The sequence below is a fragment of the Oryzias latipes genome, chromosome 13 (genome assembly GCF_002234675.1).
Source record: "Oryzias latipes chromosome 13, ASM223467v1".
NCBI lineage: Eukaryota > Metazoa > Chordata > Actinopteri > Beloniformes > Adrianichthyidae > Oryzias > Oryzias latipes.
This window is the reverse complement of record NC_019871.2, coordinates 30,424,518-30,447,158: the sequence shown is the minus strand read 5'-3', so window position 1 is coordinate 30,447,158 and position 22,641 is coordinate 30,424,518. Positions and strand designations below refer to the sequence as shown.

At 42.2% G+C, this 22,641-nt stretch overlaps 1 protein-coding gene across 2 annotated transcripts; it reads left to right on the top strand.

Moving 5' to 3' along the window:
* Positions 1 to 11,204: 11,204 nt before the first annotated feature.
* LOC101161666 lies at positions 11,205 to 17,821 on the top strand. 2 transcript variants are annotated; one of them, XM_004075944.4, is made up of 11 exons: positions 11,205 to 11,238; positions 11,543 to 11,880; positions 12,071 to 12,244; positions 13,775 to 13,932; positions 14,219 to 14,417; positions 14,494 to 14,590; positions 14,663 to 14,834; positions 14,901 to 14,944; positions 15,029 to 15,137; positions 16,802 to 16,860; positions 17,696 to 17,821. In XM_004075944.4, exons 2-11 carry the CDS (start codon positions 11,624 to 11,626, stop codon positions 17,735 to 17,737), a joined length of 1,311 nt encoding a protein of 436 aa, XP_004075992.1. In that variant the 5' UTR covers positions 11,205 to 11,238; positions 11,543 to 11,623; the 3' UTR covers positions 17,738 to 17,821. The 2 variants fall into 2 exon arrangements, with proteins under 2 accessions (XP_004075992.1, XP_011481308.1); XM_011483006.3 differs by lacking the exon at positions 14,494 to 14,590.
* Positions 17,822 to 22,641: the final 4,820 nt, after the last annotated feature.

Below are 22,641 nucleotides of genomic sequence, written 5' to 3'. Positions count from 1 at the left end.
CCCCAATGCCCAGAGGCATAAGCGAACCCAGTGTCCGGCCCCCAGGCCACAGGACAGGAGCGCTTAGCCGTACCAGGCGGCAGCCATGGGGGCCACCGGGCGCCGGACACCGAGACAAGCGCCAAGGACAAAGCCAGGGCCCCCGGAACCCATGAGCCGGCCACCACCCGACCGGCGCCCGGTCTCCGCAAGCCAGCCCAGGCACGCGACCCGAGCAACCCAGGGATCGCCACGCACCCACAGCCACCCCCCATAACCCTACACACTACAACCCCCCCCGCCATAATATCTGAGCCCCCCTCCCCAACCCTCTCAGTGCCCTCCCCTCTCTGTGATGGGGAGGGAAAGCCCCAGAGGGTCCCAGCGAGCCAGCCCCCAGGTCCGTCCCACCCATGCACTCACTCACGCACACATACTCACAATCATCTGGTTACCCTCCCCACCCCCCGCCGCCACGCAGTAACCCCCCCCCCCCAGCCGGCCAACCCCCAGCGCCGTATGCCCGACCATTCCCGCAGCCGACAGGCCACCCATAAGCCCGGCCGCCCTGAGAGGACCAGGGTGAAGACCGGCCGACCCCACCCATGTATGGAGGTGTGGGAGTGCTGTGTGTGTGCTGCAGGTAAAATAGGAGGTCTCCAGTGTGGGGGGCCCCACTGCTGCCAAGCAGCAGAGCCCCCCACTCCGGGGTCCCTCTGTGAGTGGTGTGTATTTGCTGTGTGTGTGCTGCTAGCATGCAGTGTTTGTGTCTACAGAGGAAGTTAAAATTGTTGGGGGGGGCCAGCGAAAGGTGAGCACGGATGTTTCACCGTGCCCCCCTCCACCAGACCCTCCCCACAAGGCCCTAGATGAATCAGAGTGTCTAATATGCAAATAAAAAGCGGGGTGGAGGGCGGGTGCCAACGCGAACCCAGAGAGGGGCATCCCCAGTGAGCCCCGCCAACATACCCCTCCCATCCAGTTCCCGGAGCCCTATGTGCCTGTGTGCAATGTTTGTTTGGGTGAGAGCGGGGAGGAGTAGGCAGATGGGCACAACCGGGGGAGAAGGCTCCCCCGAGTGACCGGCCCCCCAGCCGGCCGCGGTAGGCGCCCCCCCCCTCCCAGAGCGGCCAGGCAGCCAGGAAGCGGCAAGCCAGCTGCAGTTGGAGGCCAGAGCCTCGTAGCGCCGAGAGACAGCCAGCAAGGAAGGGTCCCAGTGCCAGAACGGAGGGGCACGGGGTCCAGCCCCACCATTCATGCCCTGGCCTCCGTAAGGACTAGCACACCCCCCCCCCCCCCAGCCCCCCCCAAAAAAGTTTTGTACACGTTCAAGTACAGCAGAGATCACAGGTCATACAGTCATACAGAGACCGGACAGCCCTTAGTAAGGCTCCCCGGACCCCAGACTCCCAGAGCACCCCCCACAGGATACCACGGGGGACGCGGTCGAACGCCTTCTCCAAATCCACAAAACACATATGAACTGGATGAGCGAACTCCCACAATCCCTCCAGCACCCTAGATAGGGTGTAGAGCTGGTCCACTGTTCCACGACCAGGACGGAAACCGCACTGTTGTTCCTGAATCCGAGGTTTTTAGTCCTTTATTCTTGTTGATTTGGTTTGGATGTTTTTTTGGGTTTTTTTTCTACAAAAAGTGCGCTATTTGTTAGGTGGTGCACCACCAATCAATCATCAGTTATACATTCACACAATGACGAATCAACTTAGGATATTTGGACATATTAATAAATATTGCTTGAAAGGGAGTGGAAGGAAGCGGTCTTATATAATCCCACCCCTGTTCTACTGTAACCATTTTATCACATGATTTATCAATATCTGGTTCATAACTTTATCAGACAGAATTAAGAATCCTGAAATATCAATAAAGCATGTGACAAAGATGAATTACTTAAATTATTATGTAAAAAAAATAACTTTTAGAAATCAACATGGCTAATGCAGATCATTTATCCAAAATATATGCAGATTATGTTGCTTATAAAAGTCATTGATATGAATAAAAAATAAAAAAAAATAAAACTATATCAGTAAAAAAGACACAACACTGTTTCAAAATATCTTAGCAAAATTTGATCAAATATCAAAAGTTTAAATATGTGCAAAATTAGGTTACATTAGGAAAAATCATGAATCAATCTTTCAACTTTTGAAGCAAGTGAAGTAATATCACTAGAAATCAATCAATTAAACCATTTTCAATAATTGATTAATCATTTATTTTATTTTTTTATAATAAGGTAATGCTGTGAAGTAAAAATAAAAAAGGGTCTATAATCTGTTGAATGACCAAGGTTAGTATTCCTTCTTCTGCTGATTAACAGCCGTTCTTCTGGAAACAGAGTTTATAGTAAAGTTTGTTTTAAAATAGCTACCGCAGTGATATGGAGCATTTAAGTTATGTGACCAGAACTTCTTTTTTAAGCATGCAGGCGTGGTAATATTGACATCCACCAACAGGAGGGAGCAGGTGGGGCTGCATTTCCTGCATAGGGGGTTGCTTCATTTCACACTTGCAGGAGACTGCTGCAGGTCTTCTTTCAGTCTGGTAACCATGGCCTGCAGGGATGGACACTGATTTGATGAATGACAGAATAGCAGGTGTTGAGCTCCAAGCTGGACTCCATGGAGACAAAGACCAGGAAATGCCAACCACAATTAGCTCTGTGATGGACTCACCCCCCACATCCCCACATCTGTCCTCATTCAAAGGAGGCTATTCAGCAAAAGATTGTTGTCCTCAAGGTGCTCCACAGCCAGTGGAAGACCTCTGCCACCAGACTGCTTTGTTCAACAGGGGGTCAGGGACAAATGGGAGGTGATGAAGATCTAATGCAACTAAAGACCAAACAATTAATGAAATGAAGATAAAATATAAATTTTATTCTTTTTCACTGACAATCAGTTACTTGTCTGCATTGTTTTCTGTCAAAAGTGATTAGGACAGAGATGGAGACACCTTCAAATAAAAAGCTGAAACTGAACTTGACTTGAGAGTTTCCTCTGAACCTGAAGGCGTGTAAATGTATGTTAGTGCAACCCCCAGATTGGAAAAACATTTTGTAATACTACTTTTACAGTTTCATACTTTCAGTATTTTTACTGACAGAGGGTTACGACGGAGTTTTAGGGCCAGTTTACAAAAAAAAATTAATTACGACTTTTAAGTCGTAAATTTACGAGAAAGAAAGTCATAACTGTTAAATTACGAGGTTTTTTTTCTCGTAAATTTACGACTTAAAATCTCGTAATTATACTTTTTTATTTTATTTTATATTTTTTTGGTGGCCCTAAAACTCCATCGCAGAGGGTTGAATCCTCGGCGAGAAGAAAAGTTTTCTTGTCAACAAAAGATCAGAGGGGGCGGGGCTTGGTATAGAGCAGCAATTATCTGCCGCTGACACAGTGTTGAACTTTGACCGTTGAGCAGCGGGAATGACAGGAAACGCAGACAAGACAACAGCGATGTGTTTATGACGTTACACTAGCAAGGAGGGTACAGTGTAACGAAAGATCTGTGAATTTCTTTAACCCTTGTGCTTTCCTAGGCACTTTAACATTGGGAGTTGGGTCATCTAGACCCAGTAGACAGTGCTATGAACCTTTTTTCTTAATTGATTTGTGATCTTCACTGGTGTCCATGGATTACATGAAATCTTTCCACCTTTATCCACCTTTGTCATGGTAGGGAGAACACATTAATGTAAGGGTGGGGTCATCTAGGATAGCACAAGGGTTAAAACTGTTGCTGATAGCATTGCACTGGTTTAGCTCAGCGGTTACTTCAACTCAACTCTTTTGAAGATTACACTTTTACCCTTTCTGGGTTTGAAACCACGGCCGCTGTTCAGTGCATTTGCCTTTTTTTTCTTTCTAGTCTTCTAGGCCAGTGTTTTTCAACCTTTTATGAGCCACGGCACGGCACACTTTAACCTTGACAAAATCCCGCGGCAACTCTCAAGTCAAAAGGAGAAATTCCATAGTCTGTATTGATCTACAGCCCCTCCACAATCTCACATGCATTTTGCGATAATTGTGGCAGAAAAAGCTGAAAGTTTCAGCAGTTTTTTCTGAAATATGTAATAAAAGTTGAGTTAAAATATTTAAAACTGTTTGATGTGTTTTCGTTGTTGATTCAAGAAGTTAAGAGGAGCGACTCATTGTGCGCTGAAACGCTTAGCACTTTAACCAAATGCATCATGGTACATGTAGTGCATAATCCGCCAAACGCAGACAGACTCTCGTCTCTGAGCTTCATTGTTTTGTTCACTTGTTCCACGGTCTGATACCAGATTCTGTGGAAAGCTACACCACTAAAGACGAGCTTTAGCTGGTATTTCTGTTGGAACTGAGAGACTTTATGAGCAGAATTAAGAACAAGGAAGTGAAGACTTTAACCACTTCTGATTGGTCAGACTGATGACGTGTGATTAAGCCTCCAAGACTGATTGGTGGAGACAGTTAAAGGGGCGGGACTTCTCCAAAAAACAGCTGAAGCTACGGCTCAGTCGCGGTACCGTATTTCTTATCAAAATGTCTTTAATAGAATCAAATAAACACAAAGAAAAAGTATTTTATGATCTTTCATATTCCTAACTACTCAGTGTTTTATCAGGGCCTGTTTGGATGAACTCAGAGCTGATATCCTGGAGATGGTAAATGTTCTTAGATCAGTTAATGAGGGCAATTTCCCACGGCACACCTAAAACACCGGTCTAGATGACCCAGGGTAGCACAAGGGGTCACTGGTGTCCATGGATTACATGAAATCTTTCCACCTTTATCCGCCTTTGTCATGGTAGGGAGAACACGTCAATGTAAGGGGGGGGGGGTCCCCTAAGATAGTTAGAGGCATCTCTTGAACAGTAAGCTTTCTTGAAGTCACACTCTCCAATAAAACATGTTTTAAATAAATAAAAAACAACAACTGATGAATGTGTCCAAGGAGCATTTAGAGGATTTAGTCTTCTTTAAAATTTCTATGGAAATGGCTTATTACTGTCAAAAACATGTAAAAACATCTGAAGACATGTTTGCAGCAGCTCCTTCTGTTAGTAAGGAACTGCAATGGAAAGGCTCAGCTTCAGATGGGTTTTACAGTAAGAACTTTGGATTTGTGCTTCCATGCTGGATTTCATTTCAGCTCCAGTCTTTGTTTAGGAATCTGGTGATCATAATCCACCTTAATTCATGGTGTTGGTACCATAACCTTTCGGCCTGGAACTTCCGTTCAAGGTCCTCGGACTAATATTGACGTCACATTATGTGATTGGCTATACGTTGGTCCGATGATGTGTCAGATAGTGATTGGTCTGGACAAATTATGATACTACCATAGAAGAAGAAATAAAGAAAGTCTGTTGTAAACAAACACAGCTCAGACATAAAGCGAGATTGTCTTCTAAACGTGCCTTTATTATTGTTATGATTATTATTGAATGCATGTTCGCTTATAGTTTTTTCTTTAATCCATGCGCCCAGTGCTTTATTATTGGCAGAACAACATTTAGCCGTGCTAACAACATTTTCAGCCACGGCTAAACTTAAACTGGAATAACAAGCGGATTGTGACAACATGTCTTTATTAAGATTACAAAGACTTTTGTCAGACATATATATATATATACTTGTATAGCACTTTTCTACCTACAAGGCCCAAAATGCTTTACAGTCACAGACCCATTCACCCAGTCACACACACACATTTGCGCGCTGGTGGCGGCTCTGGTGCCGGGCGCGGGTGCCGCCCTGCCACCGGGGGCAGGGTGGGGTTTGGTGTCTTGCCCAAGGATGCATTGACTCATGGGTGTGCAGGGTGGGAATTGAGCCTGTGGTTTTGTGATCATGGGTTGGCTGCCGTGCCGCTGCACCACGGTACCCCACAATTTGTGAGGGAAAATAACTTTAGGTTATTACAAATGAAAATTTGTAGAGCCCGAGCAGATGTCGATGCTACGTTGTTTGTCCAAGTGGGGTTACCTTAATGTGACGCTACCTTTAGTCGAAAGGACTCAGAACGGAAGTTCCAGGCCGAACGGTTATGGTACCTACAGTGGAACCAGAACTCTGACATTGTTCTTTTAGTTAGGAACAACACCATACAGTGCCTTGTGAAAGTATTCGGGCCCCTAAATCTTTTCAACCTTTTGCCACATTTCAGGCTACAAACATGAAGACATAAAACTAATTTTTTGTGAAGAATCAACAACAAATGTGACACAATCATGAAGTGGAACAAAATTTATTGAATATTTCAAACTTTTTAACAAATAAAAAACTGAAAAATTAGGCATGCAAAATTATTCACCCCCTTTAAGATAATATTTTGTAGCACCACGTTTTGCTATGATTACAGCTGTTAGTCGCTTTGGGTTTGTCTCTATCAGTTCAGCACATGGAGAGACTGAACTTTTTGCCCATTCCTCCTCGCAAAACAGCTGGAGCTCAGTGAGGTTGGATGGAGAGCATTTGTGAACAGCAGTTTTCCATTCTTTCCACAGATTCTCCATTGTATTCAGGTCTGGACTTTGACTTGGCCATTCTAACACCTGGATATGTTTATTTGTGAACCATTCAATTGTAGATTTTTTTTCATTTTTTTTATGTTTAGGATCTTTGTCTTGTTGGAAGACAAATCTCCGTCCCGGTCCCTGGTCTTTTGCAGACTCCATCAGGTTTTCTTCCAGAATGGTCCTGTAGTTGCCTCCTTCCATCTTCCCATCAATTCTAACCATCCTCCCTGTCCCTGCTGAAGACAAACAGGCCCAAACCATGATGCTGCCACCACCATGTTTAACAGATGGGATAGTGTGTTCAGGGTGATGAGCTGTGTTGCTTTTACGCCAAACACAACGTTTTGTTTGTTGCCAAAATTTCAATTTTGGTTACATTTGACCAGAGCTCCTTCTTCCACATGTTTGGTATGTCTCGCAGGCGGCCATACAACGGATCAGTCTTCTCCTTGTTTGAGTTGAAAGTTTAGACGGACGGCCGGGTCTTTGTAGATTTGCAGTGGTCTGATGCTCTTTCAATTTCAATATTATAACCCAGTGAGACCCATCAAGGTATACAATGCCTCCACCCTATTCTTTTTTTTAAATGAAATAAATATTGTCATTGCAATTTTAAATAATATTGCTGGGAATATAAATGCAGATAAGGGTCAGTGTACCTCCACCTGAATCTTGGCAGTGTAAGAACATTTTTACAGCTACAATTGTATGAGGCCAGAACAGTCTCATAATTCAGAATTGCACACACTCCGAGTGTGTTTGTGAAACACAGGGTGTGCATTTGTGAAACACAACGTGTGCATTTCCAAATTTATTTAGCACGTTTGCATAAAATGACATTTTTGAATCGAAGTGTGTGCATTTGTGACTCGGAGTGTGTGCAATTCTGAATTATGAGACTGTTCTGGCCTCATACAATTTCTCATGGTAATATTTGGTCTGTATTACAAACTTCAAATTATAATTATGTGGAATTACTTTGTCTTTGTAGTCGCCTGCCAGAGAGCTGTATAAATCTTCTAAGGCAAATTAGAAAATGTGACCTTGAGATGGACCTTATACAGCTTAATGCCAAAAAGACCAGCCTTGAAATAGAATTCCTGGAGCACCACCTTCAGGTGAGAAACAGTATGGGAAAATGCAATCTGTTACTTGTTGAATGGAGTATAAAGCAATAAATTCACTTTTTTATTACAGAAAATAAAGAAATAAAAAAGAACACCCCCTGTTCCGCAGCACGTAACCATTGAAATGTCCTATAATGGCAGTTAAAGTGTATAAATTACATAACATTAAATGCACGACATTGTATTAAAAAAGAAAGTAAGGCAAATTATACCCTGGTGAAATTTGGGGCAGACTGATGACTCCCTAAAAATTCTGGCATCATGAACAGATCCTGGCCATTTGGCTTCAATGTTTGTGATGAGGTGGGTGACATTTTATCTGGTCAGTGGGGAACAGTAATCAGTATGATTCAAAGATTCAAATATATTGTTACCTGTACATTGATGCCATTCATTGACTTCCTATCAACATATTCTCCTTCATTGACTGAAGTAGCTTTAAGAGGCATGTGTGTTCCATCCATGCACCAATTACATTTGGGAACCCTGAAATTGGAGGAAATATAATTAGAAACGTTGTAATGATTGTGATTGTAACCAGTATGGATATAGTGCTAAAGCAGTGCTATCTAATTGAAACTGTGTCAAATAAAATAATAGGATGAAGCTGCTATTCTGTGGAAGTCCTCTTTAATGACCCTCAGTGGTTTGTGGCCAGGGAACTGCACAAAAGGTCCTAGGAGGCGTTTGAGTGCCAGATATACTGTCCAAATTGCCCTACACACTGTTGCCTTTCCTACATGTCCTGCATCACTCACGCTGTACTTAAAAACTCCCCATGGCAAAAAACGAAGGGTGATGCATAAAATGTGCTGGGTGGTCAGCGCTGGTCCACGATGTATGACGTTTGACATGAACGGCTTCAAAAGATTCCTTAAATAAATTAACCAGTATTTTGAAAAACAATAACTATAATAAATATTTATTCAGATAAGAAAAAAACATATATACGTGGTCTAATCACCAACTCACAGCAAAAAAGACTCCATATTATCTGAGCTTCTTCATCTACTAAATAATCTTCAAATGGACACGCCATGCTCCGTCACCTCTCTGACACCAACTAATCTTTAACAAAGATCCAGAACAGGTAACATAACCAGGGGGGTATTCCAGGAAGCATGTTTAAACTACCCTGACTTTAAGCCTGAACTCTGGCTGAAATCCGCCTGAACTCGCTTACTCTGGGTATGTCGGTTCCAAAAGACCGGATATGAGTTAGCGTAATTACGCTCCACTTGGTAACCCTGGGTTAATGCACGTGCACGGCAGGTACATAAAGACATTCTCAATGGATCACCGATTTCCGGAGTAACCATGGAAACGCGTGGTGGAAAAAAGAGAGAGCGCTATACTTCAGTGAGACGGAGTCTGAGATTTAAATGACGGTGTATGAAGATTATACGTCCATTAGATGAAAGTCTTCCGGGAATTCCCGGAAATCCGGGTTTTTGAGCAAACCGAACGTACTTTCCGGGAAATAAAGACCTGATCTCTACGGACAAATCGCTTTCCGGATTAAAAAATGGTCTGAAATCAGCTAATTTTAGCTTTATTTTCTATATTTCTCCGCAGATCGCTTCCTCTATGGTCGTGGCCATCTCTCGTCTTCCCGGCCTAATTGACCAATGACGGGACGTTTTAGTTGCTTTCGGATGCGTCGACGGGTCTGATTGGCTCTGTCTGCACCACGTGGTCAGCGTGACTTGCTTCCCTAGAGACCAAAACTGGCGGACCCACGCTAAACTTTCACAAACACATCTGAAGAGTTTGCAATCAAATTTGTGTTAAAATAATGGCAGGCATCGTCATTATTGAGCGTGGTCACGACCTCAGTTGTGAGAAGACGATAAAAAACAAATTGAAGTGGTCTTGGCTGGAAAAAAAAGATTTTTAAGGTAGTGTAGGTCAAATACTTTTTTGTGTAAAATAATCTCAAAACCACATTTTGAAATAATTTCAATTTTAGTTTTGAGTTTCAGTTTTTATTTTGAATACATTTCTCTATCTAATTTATTTGTATTTCCTAATTACCATGATTTAGTTCAGTATAGTTGACATTAATTATAAGTATTTGATGGTTTGGACCCGCACTCCCTTAAAAAATAATGTTTACAATGTTTAGTTTGTATGTTTGTTTTGATATTTCCCAGATTACTTAGTATTGGTGTTAAAGAATTGATGTATTATGTTATAGAATTATAGTTTAAAGCAGATCCCATATTTTGATGTAATTATAGTTTGAGAAAACAGTGCAAGTGGATGTTGTACATCAGTCATTTCTAAAGCAGAAATAATGTATAAATAACTGAGGTATTTTCATAGAATATCATAGTTACTGGTGTTCTTTTTGCCATTTGGGGCTTTGATGTTACTATATTTTAGCAATTGTATGTTTTGCAGCTTTAAGGAAAAGCGTAGATTGTAGGATTGTGTTACTTTGAGCAATTTTCCAAATTCTTTTTTGGGACCAGCAAGTCCTTAATGGAGAGTCAAACTAGGGGTTTGAATGACAAATTATGATGCTCCAATTAGTCTTAGTTTCTTGATAAAGAAGTGAATAACTAGCTGCCAGAATGCACCAGAATGCATCTAAGACCACGTATTTTTCCAAAATTTCGCTGTGTGCCCGCCATATCGCTCAAAGAAAAGTTCAGGGATTTTTTCCTTACCTGACTTTCATCACTGTATATATATATACATAACCTATCCAACTTTGCCAACTTAAATGAATTACTTCTATTGGTAACAAGTAATTGACTTAAATTTATTCAACCTTATTTCTCACGTCTATCCAATTCAATAATTATTTTTACAATTCAAATTTATATATTTATCTAACTAAATGTCATTTTACTCCAATTCAATTCAATTCAATTCAATGTTTTTCCATCCTAATTTATTGTACTTCTTGAACTCTCATATGTCTAAGTTAGAGGCTGCAGATATTCTCATTTTTATAACAATAAAATGAAAGAAACAATATGGATTTGCAATAAAAAGTCATATACCATTTCTCCGACTTTAACATTACAAAACTTAGTAATAGGGGTGGTTAAAAACCTCATCATCCTCTCCTTCCCTCTCACTCATGGTGCAGACACAATTAAACATAACTGGACATAATAACTAGACAAAACATGGTAAAATATACCTCTGTTTTTGGAACTGAAAGCTGAGGTTATCCACTTCCCTTTGAGCAGTGGGAGTGTAGGAAATTTTCAGAGGTCAAGTTAAATGAGTAACAATCTTTATCATTCCATGGGTATTTTTTCCTTTGACGTGGTACCAACACATTCACAATCAAAAGAGCATACCATCTCCTCCTTCCCAGAGGGAGGTTTACTTTTCCTCAAAATCTACAATTCATATAAACATACAAAACAATTTATTCTAATCCCCTTAAAGACATTCTAAACTCCAATTCATCTTTATTACTTTAATGTACAAAATGAAGTAAAAATATAAAAATAAAAAATCTCCCAAATACAATGACTTCCCCCCCTGAGGCCACTGAATAGATTCTCCCAGAACCTTAAATACAGCTCTGTTCCCAGGTAAGAGTTTGCCCAAGCACTCTGTGGAAGACAAACACAGGTGAGTACGGTATATCTAGCAGTTACACCTTAATGTAATTATGCTGAAGACTAACATTCCTTTCTTCCAGGTAGCTGCCAATTCATCTACACGCCAAATAAGAAATATAAAACCGTGTAAAACTCTGATTAATAAACCTTCAAATTCATTCAAATCTATAAAATGTGCCATTTATTACTGTTAAAAAATGCTACTCTGTGAAATGTTGTGTGGCCAGGTACCATACATACCTGTGTACCAATACCTTTACTGAAGTAATGAAGGAGCTCTTCATTCCACTCATAACCTCTGCTTTCTGGTACAGGGCCCAGGTGTTGGTTTGTTCGATTAAGTCTGCAAACGAGGCTCTGATTGGCTGTGAGCTGCAACCCCCGTACAGGTGCAGATGGCAGCGCATGCAGCTACAGTGCTGCTGTTACTGAGCCCGTTGATTTCTCCCGGGCTCTCTGGACTTTCTGCACCCTCATCGGACGCTGAGCTCGGCAGGATGGAGCTCCGGCGGGTCCGCATGCTCGCTGCTCAGCCCCGGTACGGCGAGTGCTGGGCACGAGCCCTGAAGGAGCTGGGAGTGCGGTGCAAGGACATGACGTCAGAGAGCCAGAGACTCATGGCACTGCGCTTCACACACTGTCACCTAAGCAGGTGAGAACCAATGCCTCATGGGGACTGTCCTGGTTTGAGCCACAGAGCTGACGTGTTCGGACTGAATACAATTAGTGATCATTGTGATCCTCAAGGTGGTTCTTTCATGAATATTTTTCTAATAAGAAAATAAATGACTAGATTTTCATTATGAATGTAGGCCTAATGATGCGCCTTTATGTCTGTGCAGCTCAGGCAGAGATTTCCCAGCATGCCCTGAGGGCTCTGATGTCAGTAGGTGTACAGGTGGAATGGATGCAGTGGCCTTCAACACCTTTACAGAGTTCTTCACCCATACTAATGCCATCTGCCACTTCCTGCAGTCTGAAGCTTGGCAGAACCGCGCTGAAGACACCATGTCCAAGTAAGCAGCTGATTTAATGGAAACATTCAGTACACTACTCACAATCAGTTGGACATTATTTTCACGAGTGTGTTTCCGTTTTTAGTCTGAATTTTATGAAATACGTTGGTTCTCTTCAGTATTGCTAATAAAGAATGAGAAGAAACACCATTTTCATTAGTTTAATTTTCACCCCCCAAGTTGATACGCTAATAGGAATAGCCTTAATTAACCAACCTTGACCATGTCAATATCTGGTATTTTCCACTATTTGTTGCAATGACAGCTTGACAGTGACATCTCATGCTCTGCACCAGACTAATAATGTTCTGACATGTTACACTATTCTACAAGTATGCAACTCTGCCTAATCATTTGGGGGTGGGGTCCGATCATCCAGTCTCTGCTTTAGCTGGTCCCGGACGTGCTCTGTTGGGTTCAGGTCAGGGGTCATTGCTGGCCAGACCATATGAGGCACTCTGACTTCCTGAACTACAGATGTGACAATTCTGGCACCAGTGGTGGAGCATTATCATCCATGAGCAGAAAGTTGGGGGTGTTCTGGTGGAATTAGGGGGATGATGATGGTTCTATGATGTCTCTGAAGTAAGAACGTGCAGTGACTGGACCATCTGCAAGAACCAATTGGGTTTTGCTCGGTTGACTTGCAATTGTCTTGTGTGCACTGCAAATGTTCATGGCTGTGTCTTGCTGTCAGTGAATTCACCTGCAACGGTCGTCTGTCAGTATTTTCTATGGGTGATGTCACACGTGATCCATCCAGTTATATACACTCAATGAGTACTGGTCATGGTTGTGGCCTGTCACTGGAGAGGCTTTACTCCTGGGTCTGTCAAACTCTGCCAGTAGTTCTGTTTCTTGATGCGACTCTGCTGATGACACTTTGAGACTCATCAAGATCACCTACAACCTCTGTCTACCACCAACCCTAAGGCGCTACAGCCAGTTGGCTTACTGGCAAAACCTGCTTTTTATACCCACAGTATGTTGACATTGATGCCACATTGAAAAGGTTTTGTTTTAGAATTTGGGTATTTTAGCTCCAATTAGTAAAACACACTGAACAGTGAGACCATTATATGGAAAACATATAAGGTGTGATTTATACAATGCCTCTATAGCCCAAAAATCTGTGGAACAACGAACACTGTTTACATCCCCTGAGTTTTTTTTTTCTCTCTATGGTACTGTGAGTGTATTTTGGTTCAAATCAGTAAAACACATTTTTAGTTCTCTAGGATTTGAAAGAATGATTTGACACTCAAGCTTTTTAGCTCATTTAAAACTAACACAATTTAGAGGGTTTCTCCCCCCAGTTGGCTTCATTTTTTATTTCAATAAAATCAGCTCTGTTCTAACTTGATGTAATTTATGAAATATAACCCTCACCTCACTTTGAGTGACTAATTTATTGGCTGGTTAACTTGAGCCATTCCTTAGTTCTGGATGATTCCCGCAGGATCAGAGGTGGGTCTGTTGGCGCTTAATCGATGACTGAACACACCAATCAGACTCCAGTCTTTCTCACAGGTTAACTGAGACGTCAGCAGGAGTCGCTGAGGAGCTCCACTCAACCAGGCAGATGGCTAAAGACCTTCTGGAAGCCCAAAGTGCTGCCTTACAGGCACAGGAGGAAATCCTGTCCAACGGAGAGGAGCTCCGAGGCCTCCTGAGAGACTCCACACAAGGTTAGAAACGCTACAGTCTTTGTCTGGCTGTGCGATGCAGCCATGAGGGATCCAAAACAGGAGTTGGATTAAAAGCTTTTTGTCAGATTTTTGTTGGAGTATTTTTTTTAATGGAATTTGTTATTTGATATTTGATCAAACAATTCAGTGCCTGAAATTTCTACTCTCTTATAACTTCCAGCTACTACTTTTCTCTTCTTTTTTATCCTGAACTAGAGCTGCACTAAGCGGCCAGGCTTTCACCTTCCTGGTGTGCTGCAGTGACAGAACCTCTGGTGTCTTGCAGGTCTGCAGTCTGTGTTCTTGGACCTCAGCAGAGTATCCAAGGAGCAGCAGGGGGCGCTGTCTGAGCTCTTCCACAGAGTCTCCTTCTTGCAGAGTTTCCTGCTGATGGAGGCTCACAGTCTGAGCTCCTGCTGCTACAATGCTGCTGCTCTCTGCACCTCCTTCCTGATCACCTCCACACCACGCTCCTCCAGAGCCAGGTAACTCTCCTCCACCGGAGGAGGAGGAGGAGCAGCAGCTTTCATGCTTGTACAGCTCAGCTGTGTGTGTGTTCAGGTTGATCCTGCTATGTTTGGTGTGCTTAAATTTCTACTTGGAAAGGAAGATATACCAGTTTGTGGCCACTTCTGACCATCCTGAGCACCTGCACATGGTCAGTCACCTGAAGCCCAGCTGAGGAGTGAGGACACATGCTAGTATGACATTGTGTGTTGTGGGTTTTTAGGAGCTGCTGTCCGTGTACGTGGGTGTGCTGCGGCGGATCATGGTGGGTGTTGGGGTTTGTGTTCTGCTGCTGGTGTGCGTACGGTACAGGGACCCCGTGCAGCAGAGCCTGCAGATCCTGCAGCAGCTCAGAGAGATGCACAGCAGGCTGCAGGACGCGTTGCACTGCGCAGGTGAGTCCAACTGTGAGCTGTAAAGGGGCGGGAGCAGCTGCTGATCACACCCATATCTGCCTGCAGAGAGGTTTAGAGAGCTGGAGGAGAGGCATGTTGGACGTCACAAGGTGAGAGCAGCAGGAGATTCTGCCCGCACATGTGGGACAGTCACACTGCACCCTGCTGATGGTTTGTATTGATCATGTTTGCAGAAGCAATCAGAGAATAGAAATGAAAAGAAGCTTAGAAAGAAAAAGGAGGAGCAGAGCAGCTGGTCTCAGACTGAAGATGACCCTGATCTGTGTCTGCTTTCATCTGATGGTAAGTGTTTAGGCTGATGCCAGCGATTCTACTAGGATATACAGCAATTACAATCTGGAGGAAAAACCTGGGCAACTGGAGAAGCAATCCTTAAAATAGACCTCTAGGAGGAAAAATGTTTTAATGGACTCATAACGTCTAGTGCACTCAGGATGATCTATTCTTACACAGATGTGAAGATTAACAAAATACACACTCAGTTTTCACAGTTGGCTGTAAACATTTGATGCCATTTCTTGTCTGCAGTCCACGCTGCACCAAAAGCAGAGCAAAAATAATTCAGCTTTCTGGTGCGCTCCTACTTTCCTTTCCATACTTTAGTTGTTTTATGGAGTATTTTGAAGTGTTGTCAGATTAAAGAGGATTAGATTTTGTTAAGTCTGTGTAGAACACGCCCCTGTCTTAAATATTAGGTTATGTCATTTTTTTAGACCCCTGTGTTAGACCGTTGGCAGAAATAAACTGACCTTAAAATCAAACCCATTAAGAAGACAAAATCATAAAGAAATGTGCCCCCCCCACAGTGCAGAGTGGAGGCCTGCAGGATACTTAGTCATTTTTTAAGTGAAATTGCTTTCAAAATTATTCAGTAGGATTGGAGGATTTCCACACGTGTAATTAATTATTGCACAGCAAATTATTGCTTTTTCAATAACGACTTGTCCTTAAACATTTTCTGTCTTTCCAAGGAAAGGAAATCTTTCCAAGTCCTCATATCAGCTCATAAAGACAAAGAAGTGTTTTTTTTTTTCCTCCAAACATCCACACACTGATCTACAGAGACTAATTTAGAAGTAAAGCTGTGCATACCGGGAATGTGTGGGGCGTTCAAGAATACACTATACGCGGTTTCATGAAGGCGCATTCAGCCGGTGCTGTTCACACCGGACAAGCAGGGAGGAGGATTTTTCTTTAGTTTTTTTACGGTTTACTAGCGCTCAGCCACCATCTATGAAACTTGATGTGAAAAGTCAAAGCGGTGCAAATCTTGCACAGCTCTGTTCCTCTGAATGTCCATCTTGGTGTCACAGACTTCTGGCTGGGCACAAACTGCAATGACTTTCTCCTTCGTGATCATGTTTACAACAGTTGGCACCCATACGTCACTACCAATTGAGTCCCTGATTGATCAATGTTCAGCGATGTCCTGTTTCAGGCCCCCAAATAGCGCCCAGTCCATGAGCACCCACACTGTACGTAGAGCCCGGGCCAGTCTTAAAACCTCACTAAGCGACTCGTGAACCTGAGCGTTTTAGACGCGAAAGCTCAAATTCAGGTCTGTTTTTATAAATGAGAGTCAACGCAGTCGATGTAAACGCAACTTGACAACCTCTTGTTTTCCACACCAATATTCAGTCTCAGTTAATTGTCTAATTGGTGTTTTGCTTCTCACTCGCCAATCATTGAGATTTAGATTACAAAATTTGCTGATTAATGCAAAAATATTTCCTTTGTTTCTCAACGTTAAGTTATTGCCGACTGTCAGTCTATCACATCATCACGACCCACGAGTAACATGCCAACATGACTCCAGTCAACTGAACTGGGAACAAGAGTCTGTCTAGCCAAACTCCATTCTGTGTCTGTTCTGGCAGATCTCTGGGTGTGGGTGGGAGTTTAGGTGTGTCTCCTCTTGACTACAGTCTGCTTTCATTGTGAAACAGGGGGGTTACCTCATTCCTCCTCCCCTCTGGTCTACAGCATCTTGGTGGAGAACAAACAGGTTTGTCTCAGTTGATCACTGCTCAATAAAACTAATCTTTTCAAGTTCAGAGCTAAAAACACTATCTTTCTTTTCGACAACTATTTTAAAGACCCACTCCAATTGAATGTTGTTTCAATGTGATTTTCTGATGATGGAGGACTTGGAGAGGAAGAAAATTAAGTTTTAAATTGTATTTCTGAGTATTTATTTAACGTTTAATCGTGGTGAATCAGGAGTGGATGAAAAAAATGCAGTTTGAAAAAGCTTGTTACCTACAAACTATGACCAGCGGGCCACAAGTCTCCCTGCTCCGCTCCATTCTGATGCATCCACTTAAAAATAGATCCATTGATGTCTTTGTTTTCCTTGTCTGAGCTGGAATCTGGATCTAAATTGTACAGCTGGGTATCTCAAATATTGGTTACCATTTTTGTACCACCGCTTATATTGAATTGGGGTTGTAAGCTTGAGGGAGATGGTGTTAATAGGATGAGGGGAAATGGGGCAGGGCTTACTCTGAATCAGCAGACCTGCCCACAACTCAGATGAATTTCTGAGTAACTCCTGCTGCTCTGCACAAACTGTCCTAGAAAACCATAGAAGTCTTTGATTCTGACAAAAAAAAAGGCAATATCAAAATTAAAAGACCACTGGGAACACTTTGAAAATGGATCAAATGATGATTGGAGTGGGACTTCAAAGAAACTATTTGCATGTTTTTTTTTTTTTTTTTTTTTTTATTCTACATGTTCTCTTTCTGTATTTTATGTTGGTCTTCGGCATGAAATTTTACAAAATATTTTTTTTTCTCCTTTCATACCTCCATTTGATCCCCTCTTCCTTCTCGGTTCAGCCTCGTTACAGCCTGAGGAGCAGGTGCTCAGAGACTCGCTAAACAGGAAAAATGTTCATTTTTTCTGCATGAAATGTGGTTTTTAGTTCAGATTTGAATGTTAATAAAAAGTTTTTAAGTAACAGGCATGATGAACTGTTTTCCCTGTACCTGAATGGCTCTTATATTTAAGTTTAAGCAAAGTTGGCGCTCCTTATAAACAGGTGGGTAACATCTAAGGGTTTTACTGTTGCATCTTGGGTTAGGGAAGCATGTTAAGCCAACATGAGCTAGGAAGTGTTCAATTGTGCTGAAGTCTCCAAAGAAAAGTTTTCACACCTGCTACAGTCAATTAAAGATGACCTTCTCCACATGTTCAGACTTTTTTTAAAAATCATCAGAGCTGAGAGAAACAGGAACATGTGGTTCTACTGAGCTCTGACTGCAAGTTAATCTGGCAATAGTGCTAAAAAGAAATCTTGGATTATTTCCATTCTGATATTAAGGTTGAATAGTACTGGCTTCTAGCTCTACGCAGAGCTTTTTTATGATTTAAAAGGCTATGTTTCCAGGTATTCAGAGGCTGCTCTGAACGGCGCCATTCTCTTTCCAACTTACGGGTTTCTTGTTTAAGAGAACGTGTTTCAGCGTTAAACCACGGTGCTACTCGGTTTTGTCTAACGAACTTTGGTTTCAGGCGGGCAACAACATCAAGTGTACTCCTGAGGGCTTGTAAGGCATCATTAACAAAGTGGTCATTTATACTAGGACTGATGCTATGGGAGCTGGACTCAGAGTATTTGCTCAGAATATCACTAAGTACTGGTTGAACTGTGAGTTTAAACTCAGACACAGAATGGTCGGTTAAGGTTCTTCTAAGATGTTTTTGTTCACTGGGGCGGTAGCATGTTCTAATGTAAACTGGAAGGTAATCAGAAAGTGATCAGAAATGATGGGGTTATGATGAAGGACACTCAGCTGGCTGATCTCTATACCATGGGTTAGAACAAGGTCCAGGGTGTGCTTATGACAGTGAGTGGGTTCATTCACACTTTGGGTGAAACCAACATGCTCTAATAAAGCTGCAAAAGCATTGCTTAGACCAGGGAGGTCAAACTCATTTTTACCAAGGGCCACATCAGCATAGTGGCTCTCCTTGAAGGGCCAGATTTACCTTATACATGTAACTAAATGTAATGGAAAATAAGCGTAACTACTCCTTAATGTTAAATTACTCATTTATTTACTATAACTTTTTAAAGTGACAATTACATAGAAAACATGTTTGCTTGTTACTCTGGCATAAATACTTTTAAATTTGATTCCGTCAGGTTAGGTTATATGGACAGTGTTTAAATCCTAATGTATAGTTGCCCAATCCGATATTTCAAGTCCGATTCTCCCGAGATATGAATAAATACACACCTTCCTCTTTCGGCTTTTCTCAACAGCGAAACAACCTCTCCTTCGAGGATGAGTCTCATGGTTAATTTGGCAATGTTTTACTCCGGTTGCCCTTCCTGACGCAACCCTCTTAATATATCTGGGCTTTGGACCGGCACAGAAGCAGAGAAGGGAATATATGAAGAAATACACAGCAATTTTTATTTTTTATTTTAAGAAATAAACTTTTATGCCCTTGCGGGCCACATAAAATGACATGGTGGGCCACATTTGGCCCGCAGGCCTTGAGTTTGACGTGTCCTAGATGGGCACTGGGATCATCAACATGAGTATTAAAATTATAATTCGATCATAATCTAAAACAGTAGTCGATAGGAAGTCTGAAAACTCAGTTAAAAATTCTGACTACGGACCGGGGGGGGGGGGGGGTGATGATGAATAATTACGAATAAAACAAGTTTTTGAGTCTTCGTGTTTGATTTATAGACAATATGATGCTTTTAAAGGAGTTATAAATTATCAGTTTTGGAGTGTAAGAGACGAATCAGGCGGTCCAGAGGAATGTATTCCATTAACGTCCTCTGCCATCCAGAAATTGAGGGGTTTGTCTTTAATGCAGTTCTGAAAGGTATATTTTTTCTTGCACAAAATGTCAATAAATTATAAAGCTTTTTATGATGTATGTTAGTAATCCTACAGCTGGGAAGGCCAAGCACCAGAGAACTGGGTCAAACCTTTTTTTAATACTTTTTTAATACTAAACTTATGCTACGATGCTTTCAGAAACAGTGTTATGTCTAATTATTTTCATAATTGTTCTAATAAAAAAATAATTCACACATATTTTTGACACTTGATCTCCACACGCTATGAAGATTTCAGAAACAATGTTATGTCTATTTTTTCTGATAAAGTGTTATTTTTAATCATAGTCATGATTTTTCTAATGAATACAATCTGCATATATTTTAGATAACTGATCTGCATGTTCTATGTTGATATCCAAAATAGAGTTGTCTATTTTACATAATTATTAAGTACTTCGTCTTTGTCATGATTTATTGATACTCAATGATTCCTGATGACCTGAAACTGTGTTGGTAAGGCATAGATGTCTGATAAAAGTTATAAAGAAAGGCTCCACCTCTCCAGATCTTGTTTTATTCTGTTGAATACTGGTTCAAAATTGGTTCAAAACATCTGGTTAAAATTAGGGGTAACATGTATACCTAGATACATTAATCCCGCAGGGGACCACTTGAATAGAAAAGGGTTACGACTGTCAGGCTGTTGCTGCAAATTACCAAGGGGCGTTGCCTCTGATTTGGAGAAATTAATCTTGTATCCCGAGAAGGCAGCAAACCTTACAATGATCTAACTGAGGCGAGGGACCGAAAGAGAAGGGTTTCTCAGCAATAATAATACATCGTCCGCATATAGTGTAAACTTGTGTGATTTCCCTCCCTGATCCAGTCCATTCATTAAATTGTCCTGCCTGATAGACTCTGCTAGTGGTTCTATTGCCAGTACAAACAGAAGAGGTGTCTGTCTGCAACGCCCCTGGAACACAAAATTAGCTGACCTTAGACCATTAGTTATAACTGGAGCAAGTGGCTGAGCATACAAGACCTTTATCCATTTAATAAAGCCATCACCCAAACCGAGCTTCTAAATTGTGAAAAATAAGTAGGACCATTCATCTAGATCAAAGGCTTTTTCCGCATCCAGGGTATATTACCAAACCATCTGAGGCTCGTTGGTCAGAAAGTTAAATTATATTTATTGGTCTTCTACTGTTATAATGCGCGTTCCGACCCTTAATAAAACCACTTTGATCTTCCTTCTCAATAAGTGGCAGAAGGTTCTCCAAGCATTTTACTAACACTTTGTAGAGAATTTTTAGGTCAACATTTAACTGTGAAATTGGTCTATATGAGCCGCATCCCTCAGAAGGTTTGCTCCTTTTTTTTTTTAGGATAAGGGAAATGTTGGCTTCTCTTAAAGAGGGGGGTAGAGTTCCACACTCAAAATAGTGGTTGAACATATTTAACATAGGCTCTACAAGAAGGTTTTGAAATTCTTTATAAAACTCACTTCCGAGACCGTTGTTGGCTGGAGCTTTGCCTGTTTTGGAGGTGATTGATAGCCGGATGTAGTTCAGGAACCGAGATTGAAGCATTTAATTTCAGTCTTGAATCCTGAGATATAGTTGGAAGATTGATTTCAGAAACAAAGGCCTCCATTAGGGTTTTGGCATTGCTGGTGTGTTCTAACTTGTATACTTCAGTGTAAAGGCTTCAAAAAGTGTCATTACTTAATTTAGGATCTGACAAGCAAGTCCTTGACCCACTCAAGATTGACTCAATCATCTGAGCCGCCCTTCGCTTTTCTGTCAGGGCAGCTAAGTATTTTTCTGGTTTGTCTCCAAATTCAAATAATTTTTGACTAGAATATTCTAGTTTTTCCTTTGTTTTGTTTTGTTCCTTTGTTGAGGGGACCAGGCAGAGGGTGTCAGGGGTGAGTGGGGTCTTTCAGGATGCAGTAGGCTCGTTTCCTGCATCTGGTCTCAAAGATGTCAGTGGTGGTCTGCAGGCTGCAACCCACAGTCCTCTGTGCAGCTTTGGTCACTCGTTGCAGAGCTTTTCTCTCTGCCACAGAGCAGCTGCTGTGTCACACCGTGATGCAGGAGGACAGGACGCTCTCAACCACACACCTGTAGAAGGAGGTCAGGACTGCGATCCCCATCCCAGCACGCCTGAGCCTCCTCAGGAAATAGAGGCGCTGATGTGCCTTTTTGACCAGGCAGGAAGTGTTGGTGCTCCAGGTAAGGTCTTTGGAGATGTGCACGCCCAGATACCTGAAGATGGAAACCACTTCCACCACGGCCCCTCCGATGTGAAGGGGGGGAGGGGGGTGTCTGTCCTTCCTGAAGTCCACGATAATCTCCTTGGTCTTCTTCACGTCGATGCAGAGGTTGTCTCTGCACCAGCCCTCCAGATGTTCCACCTCCTGCCTGTAGTCGGACTCATCGTTGTTGGTGATGCATCCAACCACAGCTGTGTCATCTGCAACCTTCACGATCAGACAGCTGGGGTGACTTGCTGTGCAGTCGTGTGTGGGCAGGGTGAACAGGATTGTTGTTTTGATGCAACTTTCTAAGACCTTTAACCCCAGGTACATTTATGTAGAAAGGTTTATTACTTCTTGAAATGTAAACTAACTTAGTGATTACTTGTGGTCTGTCAACAAAAAGGCTGAACAGTGGAGTAGCTGTCTGGTCTTTGACCTTACAGTGAGAAGACTGGTTCAAATCCTGGCTGGGACTTTTCTGTTTGAAGTTTGCATGTTCTCCCTCTACAGCTTTTGGTTTTCTCCAGCTTCCTCCCACAGTCCAAAACTATGTTTCATAGGTTAACTAGTCTCTGTAAATTGCCCCTGGCCCTGTGATATGTTGGTGACCTGATTTGGATGTACAGTACTCAACCTTTCCCCAGCAGTAGCTTGATTGACTCCAGCAACCCTGTGACCTCCAAAAGGGATTCAGTGGCTTCTTGGGAAGAATG